The following is a 20,548-nucleotide window of genomic DNA, read 5'->3' on the forward strand; positions in this document are numbered from 1 at the left end:
CTACTTGGCATTCTGTCAGTTCTTATTTGATGAGTGGTGACTTCCTGTAAGGGAACACCAGAATTGAACCAGTACAGTAGTATGAGGGAAATATTGATCATTTGCGATTGAACATGGCCTTTTGGGGGAGGGTCTTCCCATCATGAGCAGGTCTAGTTAACTCAATCTTTCTTCCATTTCTTTGCTACCCCCCAGTCCAAGCCAGTTGCCGCCAGATGACAAAGATTTACTTTCATTTGTCTCCTTGCTTCCACTATTGCTCTTCTACAATCCATTCTCCATGTGATATTTGGAGCAATCTTCCTCTCAATACCTGGCTTAAAATCTTTTACAAATAATACATTATATGTTAAAAAAAAAGAAGAAGAAGAAGATAGTAGGAAGGGAAAAATGAAGAGGGGGAAATCGGAGGGGGAGATGAACCATGAGAGACTATGGACTCTGAGAAACAAACTGAGGGGAGGGGGGTGGGGGGATGGGTTAGCCTGGTGATGGGCATTAAGGAGGGCACATACTGCATGGAGCACTGGATATTATATGCAAACAATGAATCATGGAACACTACATCAAAAACTAATGAGGTATTGTATGGTAATTAACGTAACATAATAAAATAAAATTTAAAAAAAAATCTTTTACTGATCCTTCAAGTCACTAGAATAAATTCTAAATTCTTACCTTGGAATCTTTTCATTATGACCCCTCTTCAATTTCTAATCTCATCTGCTTTATCTAGCTACCTCCCACAGCCTACATACAGGCCACATTCCTGGGTCACTGTTCTTGTTTTGTTTTCTTGTTTATGGTGTATCTGCCCCTGCCTCAGAACCTCTGCACATGCCATTTCTTTTATCTGGAAGTCTTCTTGCAGATATTTGCATGTCTGCTTCCTTAGATTTCAGGGCATACATTCCCCTCACCACACCTCTAGGCCATTTTCTCTGTATCACACATATTTTTCTCCATAGCATTTACTCTCCAACATAATCTTAATATGTATTTACTTGTTTATTGTCTATTTCTCCATTAAGGATATAAGTTCTGTGAGAACTGAGTCTTGGTCTGTCTTGTGTAACTATCATATCAATAAACACTGAATGAATGAATGAATGAATGAATGAATGAATGAATGAATGACTCATAAACCTACTGGGCATGTCAGAGTACAGAACGGCATACCTGCCTCCACTCTTTCTCATTTCTCCTTGGCCTATTTCCTGAGTATAGGTATCCAAGTCACTACGGTATCCACAAATAGAGGATATAATTGTCTGATTACCTGCTTGTACTAACATCTTGCTACACTGAAGATGCTGCTACCACCATCTTTCCAAATGTTGCAGTGTTCTCCCCTATGGGAGGGATAGATAAAAGAACAGTAGCAATGCAGATGCAGCATTACTTGGCAATTGCCACCTCTTTGTCCATGGGGGCAGACTGGACAATCCAGAAAAAAGGAAGATCTTAGGGATGGTACGTACATGTCTGTGAAATAATAAGACATATATATGAGAGTAAGTTTGCTGGTGTGGGAGGATCCAAACAGCAGCTCAAGAACCTCAAAGACCTTATGAAAACTTAGATCCAAGTACGGATACTTACCAAAACAGAATGAATGAACGAAGAAGCAGAAGGCTGATATGGTAACAATATACTGCAAAAGCATGAACGAAAATCAAACCATGAAAGAATAATTTATTTGTGCAGACTACAGATTGAGTGAGAGTTCTGTAGTAAGGATTTGAACAACATTTAACTGACTTGAAGCTGATCGATTTTGTTAGGCAGTGAGGCACATGTGGATAAGCTACCGTATTCAAAGGAGCCAGATTCTGAAGGAAATTCACACGAGATGGTGCCATGCTTATGAACATAAACTGAGATACTTGAATATTGCTAAATTATGATGAAATCATTGAAAATGTCATAGCAGGAATCCTAAGGAGAAGTATTAACACTTCTGCATTTCTAGTTCATATGGAAATGCTAATTCCACTTATGAAAGTAAAGTACAGGCATGGCGTTATTATGATTAAGACCTTACAACTGTAGAAACGTAGAGTGGTACATTAATAATATTATAGACATGTTTAGCATAAAATGCAAGCAATGTAACTAAATTAGTTGTACATTCCAGGCTGCATCTGGATTTCCTGTGAGCCTGTTACGTTACAAAGCTAAACAGAAGAATAAACCTTTCATGTTTCTTAGGGTGCTCAGACATTAGCCAGTTTTTGTTTTTCCTGCAGCATTTGTCCCTGGAGAGTGCCAGAATCTTCTAAAGCCTCTTTTAGAAGGCAGTGTGTTATTTTAGAGTAGTAGTTAAGATCATCTTACTTGGGTGATGATGGCTGTTTCACATGGCTAACAACCATACTTGCCTCACAAATAACCCGAAAGTATATTCATTTTTGCCGCCCTCTTGGAAGAATGCATCTAGTGGTGTACAGAAAAATAGCTTGCATAAATTTCAGTAACTCATCTATGTGTTTCCTTCTTTACATTTCTTAAGAAAGCAAGCAGAGGAGTTCATTTTGGAATACATTTGGGGGAGTGACCATTAGGATGAGATAAGTTTCTCAGTATATATACATATAGACTATTGGATTTATTAGAATTTATTAGATCTTAGTGAGAGATCCTGGAGGCAAGAAAACCAGAAGGAGTCCACAAGGGAGTAAGAAGAGGAAAAACTCCAAGAGAACATAAAGTTGAAATGCAAGTCAGTGGTACACTCACGAATAGATTTATTACTTTATAAATGATGGGATAAGCCACGTGAGTGGGCTTAGGCATTCAGTCATTCCTCTGTTCTCACATTCATCAATTATAGAGTGCTGCCCCTGTGCCAAACACTTAAGAATTAACTTATATGTTAAACTTCATTTTTGGGGAATTCTTCAGAAATCCGGTATAAATTATCAGTCTAAATTAGAGAATTTTTTAAAAAGTAGTCTTCTTAAAAAAATAAATAAAATAAAATGTAGTCTTTTTGTGTTTTACTTCCAGGGAAAAGAGTAAGTCAATTTAGTTTAACAAAAGTGACCAATAAATGGACTTTAATGAAAATATTTAAAAAAAAACTTTTAATTATATTATATCATTTCTTTCTATGTAAATATGTACTTATGATTTTATCTTCTTAGGCATGTCTATTCCATTTCTGATTACAATCCTGATTAACTTAATACATTCTTTTCTCAGAATGATAGTGACAAACTCCAGATTTGATTGATTTGCTACAAATTCCACATTCCTGTTACTTTGGTGTGAATTATTTTGAACCCCAGTCAATCTTTATGTTTCATCTTAGAAGACTGGACAAGTCCTCTTGGTAATTTGAGATTACTTGTATAGACATTAGTCAGCAACCCTTATACAGCATCTCCTGCAAATCATATGCTACCACCCCACCTTACTTCCTTCTTGCCCTGGAAAAAAACCTCTTCATTTCTTCATTCAAAGTGTAGCCCACTGATACAAGAGGATACTGATACTCTAGTTCCCATGGGGAGAGAATGGGGTCTCATACCATTCTCCTGGCCTCATCAATGGAAATAGATTTTCCAGTGGCCCCAGGCCTTTGGGTCTTTATTTCTTCCTCCTGACATTGGAGAAACACCACTCACACAAAGAAGAGGTTCTATCTAAGACTATCCTTCATTTCTAAAAGCTCAGAGGAAGCCCACTGGGGGTGAGGGTGGGTGCTCTTTTCCCTGCAATCTTTGCGTAGAGTTATGTAATCCATGCATCTCCATTTGGCACTTGAAGTTCATTTTCCCATTGATACTGGGAACCAAGGGTTATGGGTTTTGTAGTTCACCTAACCACTTGACTTAATCATTTCTTGTGGCAAAAGAGGTTCCAAGTTTTAAACAGCTGAGTTAAAAATTAGGGGTGAAATATCACTGGTTTATTATCTGGGCCCTGCTTATCAGCACCAACATAGTACAAAACACTTAAAAACCACAATTTTTTTCCTTATTTTCCTCACATAATCTGTAAGAGTGTACCTCCTTTCAAATTGAAAAAGTTCAGCAGATAAATTCTTTGAATTCTGGGGGGACAAGACAGGTGTCAGCACAGAAAATGCCTCCTTAGGGCTTGTACTCTGATGGGACTTGATAAGAATTCCTAAACATATTCTCCCTCCCACCCCATGCCCTTGGCTAATCCTTTGTGTAACTAAGAGCAGTGGACATAATATGCGTGCGTATTTACTTGTATATACTTGAAGATTTAGGGAACGTTGTATAAGAAACTGGAAATACTTGTTGCCTCCAAACAGGAGCAATGGTTGCCTAAAGACAGGAGTAGGAAAGATAATTACAATTCTCTCTGCAGCATTCTGTACCACTGGATTTTTGCACCATGTCAGTGCCTTAACTATTCAAATAAATAAACACAATTTTAAAACAAACAAACAAAAAAGTCCTTGGCTGGTCCACCCCTATCTTTTATCCTCAGCATCTGGGGTGAGGGAGATATCTAATAGTGTGGGGCTGTCACATGAGTGACTAACAGTGTTAGCCCCTGTGGTCCTTCTCACTTGGCTTGACTCCTGGAGTAGAAGGAATGACAAAGGATGGTAACCTGTCTGCCATTCGCGGGAGTGCTCTACATAGCCTCAGTGTGGTCCTGTAAATGACAAGCTTTCTGATATACCAATCTCTTCCTTACATATGAACATTTTGAGAAACAGTGGCAGTAGCAAGCTAGGCAGCAACAGCAACATGATATTTAGACAGTGATCCTCAGTACCATTCCTCACGTGTGGGACTGAGAGAGGGTTTCCTGGAGAGTGAGGTTGATTTAGGGACTGGGGATCAGCTGCTGAGGCTGGCACTTGGAAAAGACAAACCAGGCATTCACACTCCAGACCACTCAATACCAGCATTGTCTCCGATCCATCTTTCATAAGGGGGCTCCGAGAGGGGGAGGGGATAAAGGAAGGAGAGAAAAGAAACCTTTTTAATCCTGTAAAAGAAAGTGCAGGAGAGAGGAAAGAATGAACAAGAGGTGAGTATGGAAAGCCAGTGGCCAGGAATATTTAGTTTTGAAATCAACTTTGGCTTTTAATCTTAGCCTCCCCTGTCAAGTTTCTTCTCTGTTCTACATGCCCCATCCCATCTTTGGGCACCGGGACCCCTCCACTCCCCATGCTTTCTTACCCTTCTCTGGTTCACTCCCTTCATCTGTCCCCGCTTGCCTTCTCTCCTTCCCGGCTCCTTTTCCTTCTTTCCCCCCCCTTTCTCCGGCCCTTTCCCACACTCTTTCTCCTGTGCTTTTACAGCCCGAGTCCCTCTCCTTCTCCCTTTTCTCTTGCACAGCGCATCCAAGCTCCATTGCCTCTTCTTAAGGAAATCAGCCAGGCCTCAGATGGAGCTGTTGTCCTGACAACCTAAAGGCGCATCAGGCTTTCACTGAGGCTGGCGGCTGCTGAAGGGGGCAGTTGTGCAAAGCGAGGGGCCAGGCCAGAGGGAGGGCGGAGGGGATGACGTGGAGGGGCTGTTGAAATCCGCGGGGGGCGGGGGAAGTGCGAGCGGAGGGGAGGGGCTGGAGGGAGAAACAGGAAAGGGCGGGGGAGAGGCTCTGGGCTGCGGCCGCGGCTGTGTGGGTTTCTTTACGCTCCCTGGCAGGCTGGGTGCCGGCTTCCTCGCCTGCCTGCCCGCCCGCCTGGGAAAGTGGGTTAGGGAGGGAAGGAGCTCAGCTCAGACACTGGCAAAGGAGCATCCAGCCACAGAGAGACCAGAGAAGAACACCTTCCTTTTGCAGCTTTCTCTTCATCTTTTCTGGAGGGTTTTATATTTGTACTCTCTCTTTTTAAATTGTGCTCCTTTGGCTATCCCCCCCCCCCCCCCCCCGCTTGGGTTTTATGAGGGCTTTGTTAAGTCTTAGAGGGAAGAGAGACTGAGCCGGGAAAAGAGAGGCAAAGTGGAAAGGAGCACAAACTGGGAAAGCCCGTTCTGCCTCGGCTGTTGATGAAAGCCCTGTGTTTGTAAAGCCCTCTCGGCGTGAGCAGCACGCACACACCCTCCAGAGTACACCCGGACCTGCACCTCGGCGTGGCCACGATGGTCGGCAGAGTTCAGCCCGATCGGAAACAGTTGCCGCTAGTCCTACTGAGATTGCTCTGCCTTCTCCCCACAGGACTGCCTGTTCGCAGCGTGGATTTTAACCGAGGCACGGACAACATCACCGTGAGGCAGGGGGACACAGCCATCCTCAGGTAGGGCTTTCGGGCAACTTTTCTGCTGTGCGCGAGACGGGTTGTGTGTGTGTGTGTGTGTGTGTTTGTGTGTATGTGATCTTCAACTCCAGCTTCTGATGCTGCAGACGTGTGTGTGTGTGTGTGTGTGTGTGCCGTGCATGCACACGCGCCTTTTACTGAGTGGCCCAGGTATCTGCCAACAATTTTCAAGGGAATTCTGTTTCCCGTCAAGGACCAGCAATGTTGGTTAAATGTTGTTTGGTTTCTTAGGACCTTGTTTCTCTTACCAAGAAAGCCTAACTTCACCTATGGTATTAGTGACATTTGGGCAGGATTCTTCCTTTGGTAATTTCAGATGCTTTACACTTAAGAGTTTTGTTGGGGTTCTTTAAATGGGAAAGAAGAGTTGTTGAATTATGGCACTCAGAGAGTGGTACACAGTACTGCATTCTCTATGGTGTGTGTGTGTGTGTGAGATAGATAGAGAGAGAGAGAGAGAGAGAGAATATATGTGCATCAAGGCTCTTGCTCTGCCCCAGCAGTAGTTCGGACTGGAGACTTTCTGTAAGGATCATCTAATTGACATCGAGGGCAATAAATCAATCTTAGAACTTCGGTTGGTTACTGAGCCTTTTCTGGAATGTGGATAGACATCAACACATGAAAGTAGAGAAGAAAAAAAAAAAAGGAACTTGCCAAATTGCTGATATTTAAGAATAGGAGTATTCAGCGCAAAGGTTAGGCAAGAATTAACCTGGTGTAAAATGGGTATTTCAAATTGATTATTGACCTTAAAGTCCTATCTCTGTGTGGCTCTGCCAAACTCTGAAATATAATTTGGGATTGAAATTTGGGCAGGGAGAGTCCCAGTCCTTGGGAGTTTGACCCCTATAAGGGAGAGTGAGCTGGAGAAACTCAGAAGGAACCTAGCCATAATTCTATTTCTAAAAAAGCTTCAAGCTTCTTTTCCTATGTTTCTCTTCTCTCTTCCCCTCCTCCACCCACTGCACATACCCCTAGTCTTTTTTTCTAGCTTTCTTAAATTTCTATCAGATACCAAAAAAAAAAAAAAAAGAGTGGAAAAAAAATGTTTTCCTTGGAGATCCTTTAAAATCTCATTTTGTCCAAATAAAATGGCAGTGTCAGTCTGTCCATACAGTTAATATTGCTTGTTGCGGCAATAAAAAACAGTAAACTATAGAAAGTAAACCTCTAATCTGTGTGCAAGGAGCTGATAGTGCATAAACCCTGGGGCATCAGGGAGCAGTTCTCTAGCAGAGCTGCCTACAGCAGCAAAGTTTTCTTTCCTTTCCTCAGAAATAAATTTGGTTGGCTGTCACAGTGTCCTGCTTTGGGATCTCTAGCTTTGTTAGAGAGGACTGTGTATGTGTTGTGTGTTGTGTTGTGTGTGTGTGTTGCTGCAGATTGTAAAAACTAAGAAAAACCTCCTTTCTTCGTTTCTTGAGTGATTCTGAATCCCAAAGATCCTACTATCCAAAGCAGATTTTCCCTACCAGTTTTCCAGCCCTGTAAACCTGCATGTGTGATTTATCCACATGGAGTAATAAGATTTATAGAGTAATTTATCTGTTTGCAAAGGGATTTGGATATGATGCAGAAAATGTTTTTTGCAAACACTTAAGCATGCCATCTCAACCGCTCACATTCATACTCCCTAACATCATTAACCCTTTACTAGTGAAGCACTCTACATAAATTTATGCTATCCCCAAGAAGATTGTTTTTGCTGATTGTGAGACTGAATATGGGGAAAGTGAATACCCTGAATGTGTGAGTTTTTATTTAAATGCCCATGAACTTGATAAGTCAGCATCACCCGTATCTTAAGCTACAGTTATTAAAGAGTTAGGTAAACATTTAAATGTTAATTCAGAAGAAAAGGATATTCTTATATTCTCATATAGCATATGCATAAAAGTCTATGTCTATGAGAGGTATCTTACTACATAAATATCTACATATGATATCGATGTGCTTTCATGTGTCTCTGGCTTAAAACAAATGGAGTTTTTAAGCATTACACTTTAGTAGACATTACGGTGTGGAAATGGAGGGAGTGAGAAATGAGAATAGATATAGAAGCAGTTATTCACTGGGAAAGAGTAGACAAACAGAGCTTGTGGAGAAGTTACCTGTGAGAGTCTGTTGCTTTTCCAGACCTCACCTAATGTGCCCTCTTTTTTTCAAATATCCTTTGCCTTGGACAAGGCTTTTATTTCTGGGTTGATGGAGCTCTATCAGAAGTAACTATGGAGAGAGTTCCCTTTGTTTTCTTAGCTGACCTTCCTCTCAATCTCTTTAACTGAGCCCAGTAAGCTTTGTGGGTCAGTTTCCCGGTAAAGAATGGTTTTCTTGCTTTCTGTTTACAAGTCTAGCCTGAGAAATACTTGCTTCTACTTTATTTGTGACATTTTACTGGGAGCATGAGCTTCCAGGGGAGGAGAGGAAGGAGAACTTGATTCATTGGAAGCCACAGTAGATGTTTGGCACTGAGAAAGTGAAATGGCAAGGAGAAAAAAAAAAAAAATTCTCTCAGTGAATCTGTGGCCCTGAATAATCTGAAATGGCAAAAGGAGACAAGGAAGGTTTTATAATTCTGGTGGTCCAGTGACAGGAGTTTGGCTGACCATCCTCAAAACATTTACCTTGACTGCCTTACTCCCATGGAAAGAAAAAGTATATTTTTGGGGAACTGGTGCTTATTTTTGTATAATTATGATAGGAGATGAATACTAGTCTTGGGGTCTTACTTTGTAATTTCTATCTTTTGGGGGAAAAAAACAACAAAAGACTATAGAATGAAGGTGATAGAACAGGATGGAAAGAGAAATACTCTCATGTATACCAACCTCACCCTGGTGTTTCCCAGACAAGAATCTAGATCTCAAGAGGTTCTTTATGAGATCCTTAAAGAGCTAAAGGAAACCACACACCATCTTCTATCTTAGGGCATAGAGTCAAAGTATGATCCAGAGACCAGTGGCAGCAGCTGCACATGGGTTTCTTCCTAGATACTGAACCAGAATCCTTATTTATATTTGTATGTACGGTAAAGTGTAGGACATACCCACAGGACTTGACTTACGGGAGTGCCTCAGGTGTTTTTCTGAACAGAGCCCACCTGCCTCACTGCCACCCCCAACAGGTGCAGGAGTTCATCAATTACTAGACACGTTTCTAGCACTGGTTTTTCTAACTTTCTACCCCTGCACACAGGCTCCCAAAGAGATTCATCTCCTGGTTAATCTTGGCAGGTTGAAATCATGTGGCTCTCTTGATAAGTCAAAGGAAAAATGGAAATAGATAGTGTTCTAATCTAGCCTTTAAATTTTCATTTTTAACAGTCCCACTGACTATATTTTTAATATCAGTAGCATATGTCTAGAAAGATAATTATAAAATAATTGATCCTAATGTATCTGTTCAAAAGGTAACTTTGTAAAAATGATATATATACGCATATTTTTACGTGTTGTGTAAGTGCATATATGATAAAATGCAGAGGTTTCATACTATTGTGGATTTAAATATTTTAAATTTGAGGTATTGAAATTTTATCTGTTTCACAATTCTGACCCTATTTGATGTTTGGAAGATACTATAATACTTTCTATGGTGATAGCATTTTTCCCATTTAAATGTGAATGTACTTAATAAGAGTTAGGTATAAGAAATTAAGTATCTAAGTTCAGTATAGCTAAGTTTTTAATTTATCAAAATTCTGGGTCTTTATTCCCTTGTCTTTACACTAGGAGAAAAAGAGGAAACAACACAAAAGAAATGATTATTTGACAGTGCAGTGTGAGAATTTTGTGCAAATTTCAAGGGAAAAAAGGCTTCTCTTCTATAAGGCATCTGGAACGCCTACATTTACAAAGAGAGTGTCAACACTCAAACATATTTCTGACACAATATGTGATTTTTCTACCACTTGTAATTCACTATTTGAAAACAAACTTTGTGGGCATGGGTCTTTGGGGAAAGTTTGTGACAATTATGAAGGTTTCCTTCTCTGTGGCTAAATCACTAATCAACATTTATTGGTTATTACTGATACTTTAAGGACCGTTGATTTCACATTAAATCCTTGATCAAATACATTTGATAAATGATAGAGTATAGCACACTATATCTTGTCTAGGAATATGGCATATTAGCTACACTTATTAACATTGATGTACCTGTGAATTGTATCATTTGTTGTTATTTATGGACAGAGGAACACAGCAGCCAAGTCCCATGTGACAAATGCAAATTGTGATCATTTGTGTTTTTATAAATATGAAACACATAAGTATGTAAACACCCCCCCCACACACACATATTAAGGTGGTTTTTCCATTCTATGTCATCTGACTTTGAATGAATTATTTGTAGAATTGTGGGGTGAACAACCAAAGTTGACTGACTTATCCACTTAATTAGTTGGGTGAGGGCTAACCATTTGTGTTTCTTGAAGTTGGTTCTACATAATAGCAAACTCAGGCAAAAAGAGGATTAGTGCGTATTTTGCTTTGGTCTGAGAGCTCCAGGTACAAATGTCTGTAACTCATGTGATAAGAAGTTACCTGTGTGCTGATAACCCTTACTGTCATTGCTTGCTTGGACCTTAGAGAGCCCTTCTCTTCAGGCTATTACTTATGGCTTACAGCCATTTGCCCTGTTTTCAGAATGTCCTGCTTGTTAGTTTGTACGACTCAGTAGACCTGGGCTCTAATTTTGGTTCCGTCCTTGTATGCTACATGACTTTGAACAAATCCCTTAAATATTTGAGCTTCAGTTTCATTTATAAAATGCTGAAACTGCCTTTTTTTAGTTACTGTAGTTACTGTACAGAGTTGTTTTAAGAAGCTCAGAAGAGATAAAGTTCAATTGTGAACTGCCTCATAAGTATAAAAATACTAGTCATTTTCCAACCACATTCAACCGGTTGTTCTGACTTTAGAGAGCTCTTTTGCTTAGACCAGTGTTTCTCAAACTTGAAGGTGTATCAGAAGGTGTACCAGGAGTGCTTGTTATCACACAGATTGCTTGGCTTCTACCTACAGAGTTTCTGATTCAGTAGGTCTCTGGTAGGGTCTGAGGTTCGCATTTCTAACAAGTTCTTGACGATGTTAATGAGCAAGACTGGGCCACACTTTGAGAACCACTGACTCTTGCTATTACAAGTGTGTTCTGCAGATGAGTACTTTAGGTATCACACAGTTGCTTTTTAAAATCCAAAATCTCAGGGTCTATCCCAGACCTAACAGAACAGAATCTGCATTTTAACAAGATCCCCTAGTGATTCACAAGCACCTTAAAGTTGGAGAAGTGCTGCTTGAGATGGTTCACAACCATGGCTGTACATTACAGTCAACTGGAGACCTTTCAAAAAATACTGAAGCCACATATTTTCTACTTCCAGAAATTCTTATTTAATTAGTTTTGGTAGGGCCTGGCATAGATATATATATATTTTTAAATGATTCTGATATGTATGTAAAGTTGAGAACCACTGCTTTATCAGTTGAGGAATCTCTTTTACAAAACACCTTTGGGGCAGTGCTTAATGGCTATGTAGTAAAAAATTAAAGTCATTCATGTTGTATGGCTTGAGAAATATGTCAACAGCAGAGATGTACAAATTGAATTGGGAGAGAAGAATGAGACCATCATAGATCTATTTCTTTACCACACGATCCCATAACTACAGTGTCATAGAAAATGGAGTGACTTTATTTTAAAATGGATCCACTTTACATAGTATCTATTGAAATACCATTAAAACTTGGTTTTTGAAAGGTTATTGTCTCGTGTTCTCACTTTCATTTATATTAGGCAAGACACAAAACAGTTCTACTATGTTTTTTCAGTGCTATCTCTAAGAGAGAAAAGAGATAATATTTGGGTAAGGAAAATGTCTTCAGTGATAACTTATTCAAACAGGCTTAATTGTGTGCACTTACGTTGCCATATACACAAATATATGATTTACAATATGATAGTTATCTGTTTGTGGACTTAATCTCAGTTTTACATGGTGATCAATCTTTAGCTGAAACTTAGGATCAAGTCTTTGTGTCATAGGTAAAGACTCTCAAGGGGGTAATAAGTTCAGAATGCCCTAACAAGTACTCAGAAGACCTAGATCTAAGTAGCTTGAAATCGTCTGATCTATTAAATGAGAATAACTGACACTTACTTGGCTTACTACACAAATTATTTTTATGATGATCAAATGACCTACTATGTATTAGAGTGTTTTATAAACTGAAAAATTGCATAAAATATAAGCTCTTAATAAAATCACTGTCATTATATTCATAGTAGGAAATAACCTTTAGAACAGTAGGAAGTTTGATAAAATGAGCTTTTTGTTTTTATATCTATGGTCAGGATGGCCATCTGCTCCATGTTTGTATCATTTTTCCCCCTTTAAAGTCATTTAAAGTTACATGTATCTTAGAATATTAGTTGAGTTTCTTATCAGGAGTACAGGGTGAGTGAACACTTTTTTGTAGTCACTTGTAATCAAAACATAACCTCAAGTTAATGAGTGATTAACCTTCACAAAAGAAAACACTTTCCCTCAGATTTTGTTAATTACTATAGGATAAACCTGTGGCAATCTAGAATAGGAAAGGCCTTGGAGATTAGGCAATCCACCATCTCATTTCTTTTATTATTCATTTATTTATTTATTTTTATATATGTATTTACTTAGAGAGAGAGACAGAGATAGAGACAGAGTGTGCAAGCAGGGGGAGGGGGCAGAAGGAGAGGGATAAGGGAAGCAGACTCCCCAGTGAGATCATGACCTAAGATGAGTACCACCCAAGCACCCCCACCATCTCATTTTAAAGTGATGTAACTGAGGAGGTGCCTGGGTGGCTCAGTGTCTGCTTTCGGCTCAGGTCATGATCCCAGGGTCCTGGGATCGAGCCCCGCGTCGGGCTCCATGCTCAGCAAGGAGTCTGCTTCTCCCCCCAGCTTATGCTCTCTCTCTCTCTCTCTCAAATAAAAAATAATAATAAATTGATATAACTGAGAAGAGAAAAATTTAGTTGGTTGTCTAAAGATGCGAGTGATTAGAACTAGAATTCATGTCTCCTATTTCTCATTCAGAGATTTTTATTCCATAGTAGCACTGAAGTTATCTTCCTGGTTTTCATGCTATCTCATGATATGCTCTTTAAAATTACGCCAAAAGTGTCTTTCCCTTTCTCTGCCTTCTTTCCTCCCCTCTCTATCTTTCCCCTCCCCTCCACTTGCCTCCTCTCCTGTCTCTTCCTTTTTCCATGCTTCTCTCCCCTTCTTTCTCTATCTCTCATCTCTCCTCCTTTCCCCTCTTCTTCCTTTCCTGTTTTCTCTCTCTCATCCCTGAAAATCAAAGCTGAGCTTTCCTATGAATGATCCTCCAGCTAGTGCTGGTCAAGGAGGAAGTTTTCAGTAAATATTTTACTGTTTACATGTCTACTATCATCTCTCTTAACCACATAGGTTTTATTTCTTCACTTGCAGCTTCCATCTTATCATATTTGCAAAGCCAGTCTTGTACTTTGCAGAATCTATATAACATTTTTTTAAGTTTTGTTTTATTTTCCTTTTTGTTTCTGATACTCTGCCCATTATTCAGATTCTTATCTGAATTCTTACTCTTTACCCCAGTATTTGACTTGGGTTCCTCAGCCCTACTACCTCCTTATTGTTACTTATGACTTTCTACCTGGTTAAGTCTCTTATTACTTGTCCCTCTTAGAGATCCTGATGAGGATGACTGCACAGTGAGATCATGGTCCAAGCCTCTGCTTTCAGTTTGTAGGCTATCCTTTACACAACTTCAAGGGGTGCTCTACCCATTGTAGTCATTGTAGATTACACTTAAAATTCTTTGAGGAAGGTAAAATTTATTTCCTAATTTGTACAGAATTTATTTTGGGCTAACAGTGGGGCTGATGGTGGTCACTGGGAGGAACTGGACATAGATACAGACCAGTTTCCTGGGATGGTGGAGGCACTGGATACTGAGTTCTACTACAAGTGCCTAGGGGGTTTCTTGTGTGTCATGTAGAACAAGGTTTCATGAAGCTTTTTTAGCAGGGGAGCCAACGGAGGTCCAACATGTTACACCAAAAAAAGGACAAAGCACAGTAAGGGGAAAATAACAGGTTAGCAAGTCAGAGTGACCCCTACAGGTAGGCAGGCAGGTGTCACAGTGAGGTATGTCCGCTCAGCTCGTACAGAGACTTAGCCACAAGGCAGAGGCTCAGAGCAGAACAAAGTCCATGGGATAAGGGCTGGCTTACACATGACAGAGCCCTCAGTAATAAGGGACTTACACCCCAGACATACTACCAAGATAGCTAACTTGGTCAAGGATACAACTGAAGCTCTGTATCAAAGCTGTTGTAACCAAGGGGTAACACGAAGATAAATCTCAGAGCACTGAACTCCATCTTTTTAAACTTGTTTGGGATCATAAAACGTGGTCTAATGAGGTGGGGAAAAGATAGAGATAGAGGTCTGAAATGAGGTAAGAATTAACACTACTTGCTTCTGCCTGACTTAGGCAACTTTGCTAGATTACATCTTTATTCTGCTTAATCCTTTCAGACCCCATGTAGTTGGCAGAATCATGGATCTGACCTCGCCTGACTATCCCAGGCCTATTGTTTTCCAGTATAAATCTGGAAATATCACCAGATCCTTCAAAGTCTTCTCATTATCTACAACATAAAGTCAGAGGTCCTTAGCTTGGATAACTCTCCATGCCCTGCTACCTCATTGCATCTACTAATTCCGAACCACTTACATTCTCTGTTCATGAGCATGTGAATGTGTGTTCACACACACTTATGTCTCTTACCTTTGTTCATGAAACTCTCTCTACCTAGAACCTTCTCTCCCCCCCCCCCCCACTCCACTCTTTCCAACCATATTTCTTTGCTAGGTTACCTCCTTGCTGCTTCCAGGCTCAAGGCTAGTTTTGGTGATATCTCATTCAGGAATCTTTTATTCTCCCAGACCGGACTAAGTACTCTATTATTGGTGATAGCCTCTCTGAATATCTGTTTTTTTCTCTCCTAGCTTTATTGAGGTACAATTGATAAATAAAATTTTATATATTTAAGCTGTACAGTGTGATGATTTTATACACACACACACACACACATTATAAATGATTAGTACAATCAAGTTAATTAACACATCTATCACTTCACTTAGCTACCTTTCTTTGTGTGTGATAAGAACACCCAGAATCCACTCTCTTGCAAATTTCACATTACAACACAGCATTATGAACCATTGTCACCATCATGTACATTAGATCTCCAGAATGTATTCAGCTTATAGCTGGAAGTTTACGCTTTGACCAATATCTCCCCATTTCCACCACCTTCCAGTCCCTGGCAACTACCATTCTATTCTCTGTTTTTATGACTTAGACCTTTTTTATTTTTATTATTTTTATTTATTTTATTTTATTTATTTATTTATTTATTCATGAGAGTCAGAGAGAGAGAGAGAGAGGCAGAGGCAGAGGGAGAAGCAGGCTTCCCGCGGAGCAGGGAGCCCGATGCGGGACTTGATCCAGGACCCTGGGATCATGACCTGAGCCGAAGGCAGACGCTTAACCATCTGAGCCACCCAGGCGCCCTGACTTAGACCTTTTTTAGATTCCATATATAATTGAGATTGTACAGTATTTGCTTTTATCTACCTTTTTTTCATTTAGCGTAATACCCCCCAGGTTTACCCATGCTGTTGCAAATGGCAAGATTTAAAACATTTTTATAGCTAAATAACATTCCAGTGTGTGTGTGTGTGTGTGTGTGTGTGTGTAGGCAGAGATAGATAGATATAAATGATGTAGATATAGATACATCTCATGTTTTCTATTTCCATTTATTCATCTATGAATGCTTGGGTTATTTCCATATCCTGGCTATTGTGAGTAATACTGTAGTGAACATGGGACTACAGATACTTCTTTAGGACACTGATTTCCTTCAGATATATGCCTAGAAGTGGGATTGCTGGGTATATGCATACCTCAACTTAGCATTTACTCACTTTAAAGGCACTCTTTTCTTGTCTCAAATGTACTATCAGTCCTTCAAAGACAGATGTCTCATCTACTTTAATTTTCCATCCAAGAATTTAGCTTAGTACCTGTAGGTGCTCAGATAAGCATTTATTCACTGAATTAAACAGAGGGGGTAGTCATACTGTAAATCAAGCAGATCAGAAATTGGTTTATGGAAGAAGAAATAAGTTTGAAGGAGACAGGGATGAAGCAAGATATGTTAGTGATACAACCAACCACTACTAGGGAAGTTATAAATGTGTGGTTGAAGAAGGTTAAGTAGTAAAATCAGAGATGGATTATTTTCTGATCATTGGTTAGGGGGATAAGGGGCTTGGCTAGAAACACCCCCAACATTTCCCATCGCAGCTACTCTTTTTAAGCACAGCTTTCTAGAGTATGAGAAAGGCATATAGGAGCATTTTAGGGGAACCCAAAACTTTAGTCACAGGTGCCCAGATAAAGTATGCTCCATTCACTGATGGATGAGCTTTTGACAAAACTAGGAGTCACTCAGTGCTCCTGAGGTGAGTCATGTCCAATGTCCGTGAAGAGCTCAGAATCTCCGGTAGTTTTAGAGAAGGAATATACCTTCTGATAACTGTTGAGGCTTTCTCCCTCTAGAGGTGGCTGTGAACTTTCAGGGACTAAGTTGAGGATTTGGGAGTTACTTACGGTTGGCAGGATTGTTGTGCAACAGGTATAGTCACCTCATCTGTTCTATTTTCTTGTGAAATGAGACAAAGTACAGATCACTTGCACTCATTTGACTCAAAGTAATTATTCATACTGAACAATGATGCTGACTTGGGTTTTGCAGTGTTGAGCTCTTTACTCACTCCTGGTGAAATTCAAACTTGAATGTACGGTGGACTATTTTTTTTTTTTTTTTTTTTAGATTTTATTTACCTATTTGAGAGAGAGAGAGACAGATAGTGACAGAGATAGAGAGAGAGAGTGCGAGCAGGGAGGAGAGGGAGAAGCAGGCTCCCCCTGAGCAGGGAGCCGGATGTGGGGCTCAATCCCAGGATCCTGGGATCACGACCTGAGCAGAAAGCAGACGCTTAACTGAATGAGCCACCCAGGCACCCCTACAGTGGACTTTTTAATAATCCCAAATTCTCTCTGTATGTTTTGCCATAAGGCACAAAGGCATTATTTAGATGAGGTCAGAGGACAAGCCTATAACTGAGGAAAATGAAACCCAGCTTCTCATACAATAATGCATTACTATTTATTCCATTATAATTTTTTTGGCAATGCATTTCTATATTGAGTTTCTATATTTTGAAATTATCAAAAGTTAATAGTATCTTTCCTAAAATAGTGCTTTAGTCACGCTACTATTTGCCACACTTCTCTGCTAGGAACAATATAGACAAAACTGAGTCATGCAGTTCAGCACCAAGTCATGCATAGCCAAATGTATACATGTAAAATATTGATTGGGAAAATTACTTGGTTTCCTAATTTCTAATTTTTGTGCTTCTTCAGTCATACTTCACTCTAGCACATCTATATCAGACCTGTTTGTTTTATGGGGTTTGAGTCACCTATGGTTGCCAATTTTTAGCTGATCCTTGTCTTGAGATAACTAAGATGGTTGTCATCTTATGCATGTTCATGATGTAATTATAAGAGCATATCTTAAGATCAGCATTTTTTATTGCAGAATCATTGACTTAGCAGATGGATTTTTCTTTGACTTTCTGACCTTTATTCTATATTTTTAAATGCATTTTAAAAATATTTATTTATTTAGAGAGGGGGGAGAGAGAGAGAGTGTGTGAGCAAGGGGAGGGGCAAAGGGAGAGGGAGAGAGAGAATCTCAAGCACACTCCTTGCTGAGCACGGAGCCCAACTTGTGGCTTGATCTAATTTCCCTGAGATCATGACCTGAGCCAAAATCAAGAGTTGGATGTTCAATCCACTGAGCCACCCAGGAGTCCCTCTTCTATCTTTTGTTACTCTAATATAATGAGCTAATTATATCTAAAATCATCAGCACCTCAAGGAACTGCCTAAAGTCTATAGATCAGATAAACCTCTAGATTGAACACCAAGGGATTTAGGCTTTAGTTCTGCAAAACCTTAACTGTAGAAAGTTGGAAATTAGCTTTTATTGTTTTAACTCCAAAATGGGTATAATTCCTACTTACCTCTTAAACAAAGATGTTGGTCTAGTCTGACATTAGTTTTTGAATATGATTGAGTTCATTAGAAGAAATGTGTGATGTCATAAGTGGGACAGTGATATGCTCAAATAAAAAAAAAAATAAACTGCATTATCTTATAAATGTCATGGCATAGGAAACTTAAAAATATTTTTGCATTAATGCCTTAATATTTGTATAAAAACAAAACAACTCAAAATCTAGTTCTTCTAAAAATAAAAGTATGTATTTATATAGAATGTGTTATGATGTGTAAATAAATTACGTCATAAATGTACTTAATTAAATTGTATGGATTTTTTGAACACAGATTTAAAAAAACATTTAGTTTATTTTGCTTATAATAATATATAAAAAGCAAAAGCATACATGTGCTTTTTTATATGTGCAATAAATTTACATACATACAATATGAATCTGAATATTATTGTTAACTTGGGTCATAGTATACTTTAATAGGAATCTAATTTAATTTGATGCACCAATGTGGAGAAGTTTATTGCAGAAAAATAATTTTCCAGGTTATCAAGTATATTAATAGGTACAATATATAAGAAGCATCATGTGATGTCTTTTTAAATTTGTTTTAATGTGTTTTATTTTTTAATTAATCATTATGCACGTGCCAAAATTATTTTGTAAGAGAAGTCAGACTTAATGTTTCTTTTTTTTTCCAGACTTAATGTTTATTTCATTCTATCTTGGTTAACATACTTATTAGTCCCTAAGGAGTAACATAAGATCAGATAACATTTCTTTTATTTGGATTATAGGATAGACATTAATGATGTATTAGTTAAGTGAGAAACAACTTAAAAAAAGTGAAGTCAATTCTTCATATTTCTCATCGCAATTCTAGACTAAATTTCCATTTTCTTTCATTCTAAGTCACCAAGAGATCTTGTGATCTGTTAACAGGCATGCTTGCTGAAATAAGAGACTAGCCACTGAAGGAGAAGAATAAGAATTTTAATTAAATTTCAATTTGTTTATCAAGTAAAATTACCATAGTTATGCTTTTATGCCCTTTTCAATATTAAAGATTCAAGGCAAGTGAAGAAATGATTAGAATAATAGAAATAAATTTGGGTGTAAGACTCAGATACATTATATCCAGAGCAATAAAACAACTCAGTAGTATGATTATAGACATACTATTGCTAACATTTGAAACCCTGTAGAAAACAGAGACCATTTCACAATATTGGTGACATATAATATTGTCCTAGTTAAAAGGGGGAAATGATATTAAATCAATAACAACAACAAAAGCCTAAATACTAGAGCATTTTAAAAAGGAAGCAGTGACCACTAGGAGCCAATATGGGTTCCTTGGGCACAAACTGTAATATGGTAAATAGATTTCTTTAAAACAAACAAAATTCTGGACTGGTAGATCAGGGAAATGTCATTTACTCTGAGTATCTGTATTTTGACAAGTTTCTCCTGATAGACATATAAACAGATTATTGGTCTATAATGAGCTAGATTTTTTCAGTTAATTGGATAATCATGCCAAAGAAATACTGACTGACGGTGGTGAAGGATTCTCTCAGTCTGTCTTTGGCCATGTTCAATATTTGGATAAAAAAACATGGGAAGCAAACTTGCTGCCACATGTATAACACAAAAATAAGAGGATAGCTTTGTGTCATACTATGTGTATAATACCCTCTTACCGCAGGAGGCTAGTATAAGAATGAAATAAGAAGGACCTGTAAAATAAGGATCTGTAATTATATATCTATATCTATATCATCTATATCTATATCTGGGTGTGGGTATATTTATTTTATAAATGTCCCTTGCTATTCTGCCAAGTGGAATAGGTTTCCTTGCAGAGTCCAGGTAACCGCAATTAAGAAATGTTATTTAAAAAGGACCAAAACCCAAAAACCTCAGAAGGTTGAAATGGATGATTTCTCATATACTACCACTAATGTTCCTTCATTCTCTGATATTCTGTGTTTCTACTCTAATTTATTTTGTGTGTGTTTATTTATTTATTTTATTTTCCTGGCATCCGTTATAACTTTGATTGCTTATGAAGAATTTCATTCAGAAATATATTAT

General features: G+C 38.6%; 1 protein-coding gene across 2 annotated transcripts in view; it reads left to right on the forward strand.

Annotated features, from left to right (window-relative positions):
- The first annotated feature begins 5,597 nt into the window (after nt 1-5,597).
- Nucleotides 5,598-20,548, forward strand: part of LSAMP (limbic system associated membrane protein) — a 656,844-nt gene continuing 641,893 nt past the window's right edge. Inside the window, exon 1 of one of the 2 annotated variants that reach the window (XM_035000116.1) lies at nt 5,598-6,229. In XM_035000116.1, coding sequence (XP_034856007.1) covers nt 6,075-6,229 — 155 coding nt within the window. In that variant the 5' untranslated portion in view covers nt 5,598-6,074. The remainder of the gene's footprint in view (nt 6,230-20,548) is intronic. The other variant, XM_035000115.1, reaches the window with a different exon arrangement.

This window comes from Mirounga leonina, unplaced genomic scaffold, assembly GCF_011800145.1.
Source record: "Mirounga leonina isolate KUSES-001 unplaced genomic scaffold, KU_Mleo_1.0 Mir_115, whole genome shotgun sequence".
In the NCBI taxonomy this organism is placed as follows: domain Eukaryota; kingdom Metazoa; phylum Chordata; class Mammalia; order Carnivora; family Phocidae; genus Mirounga; species Mirounga leonina.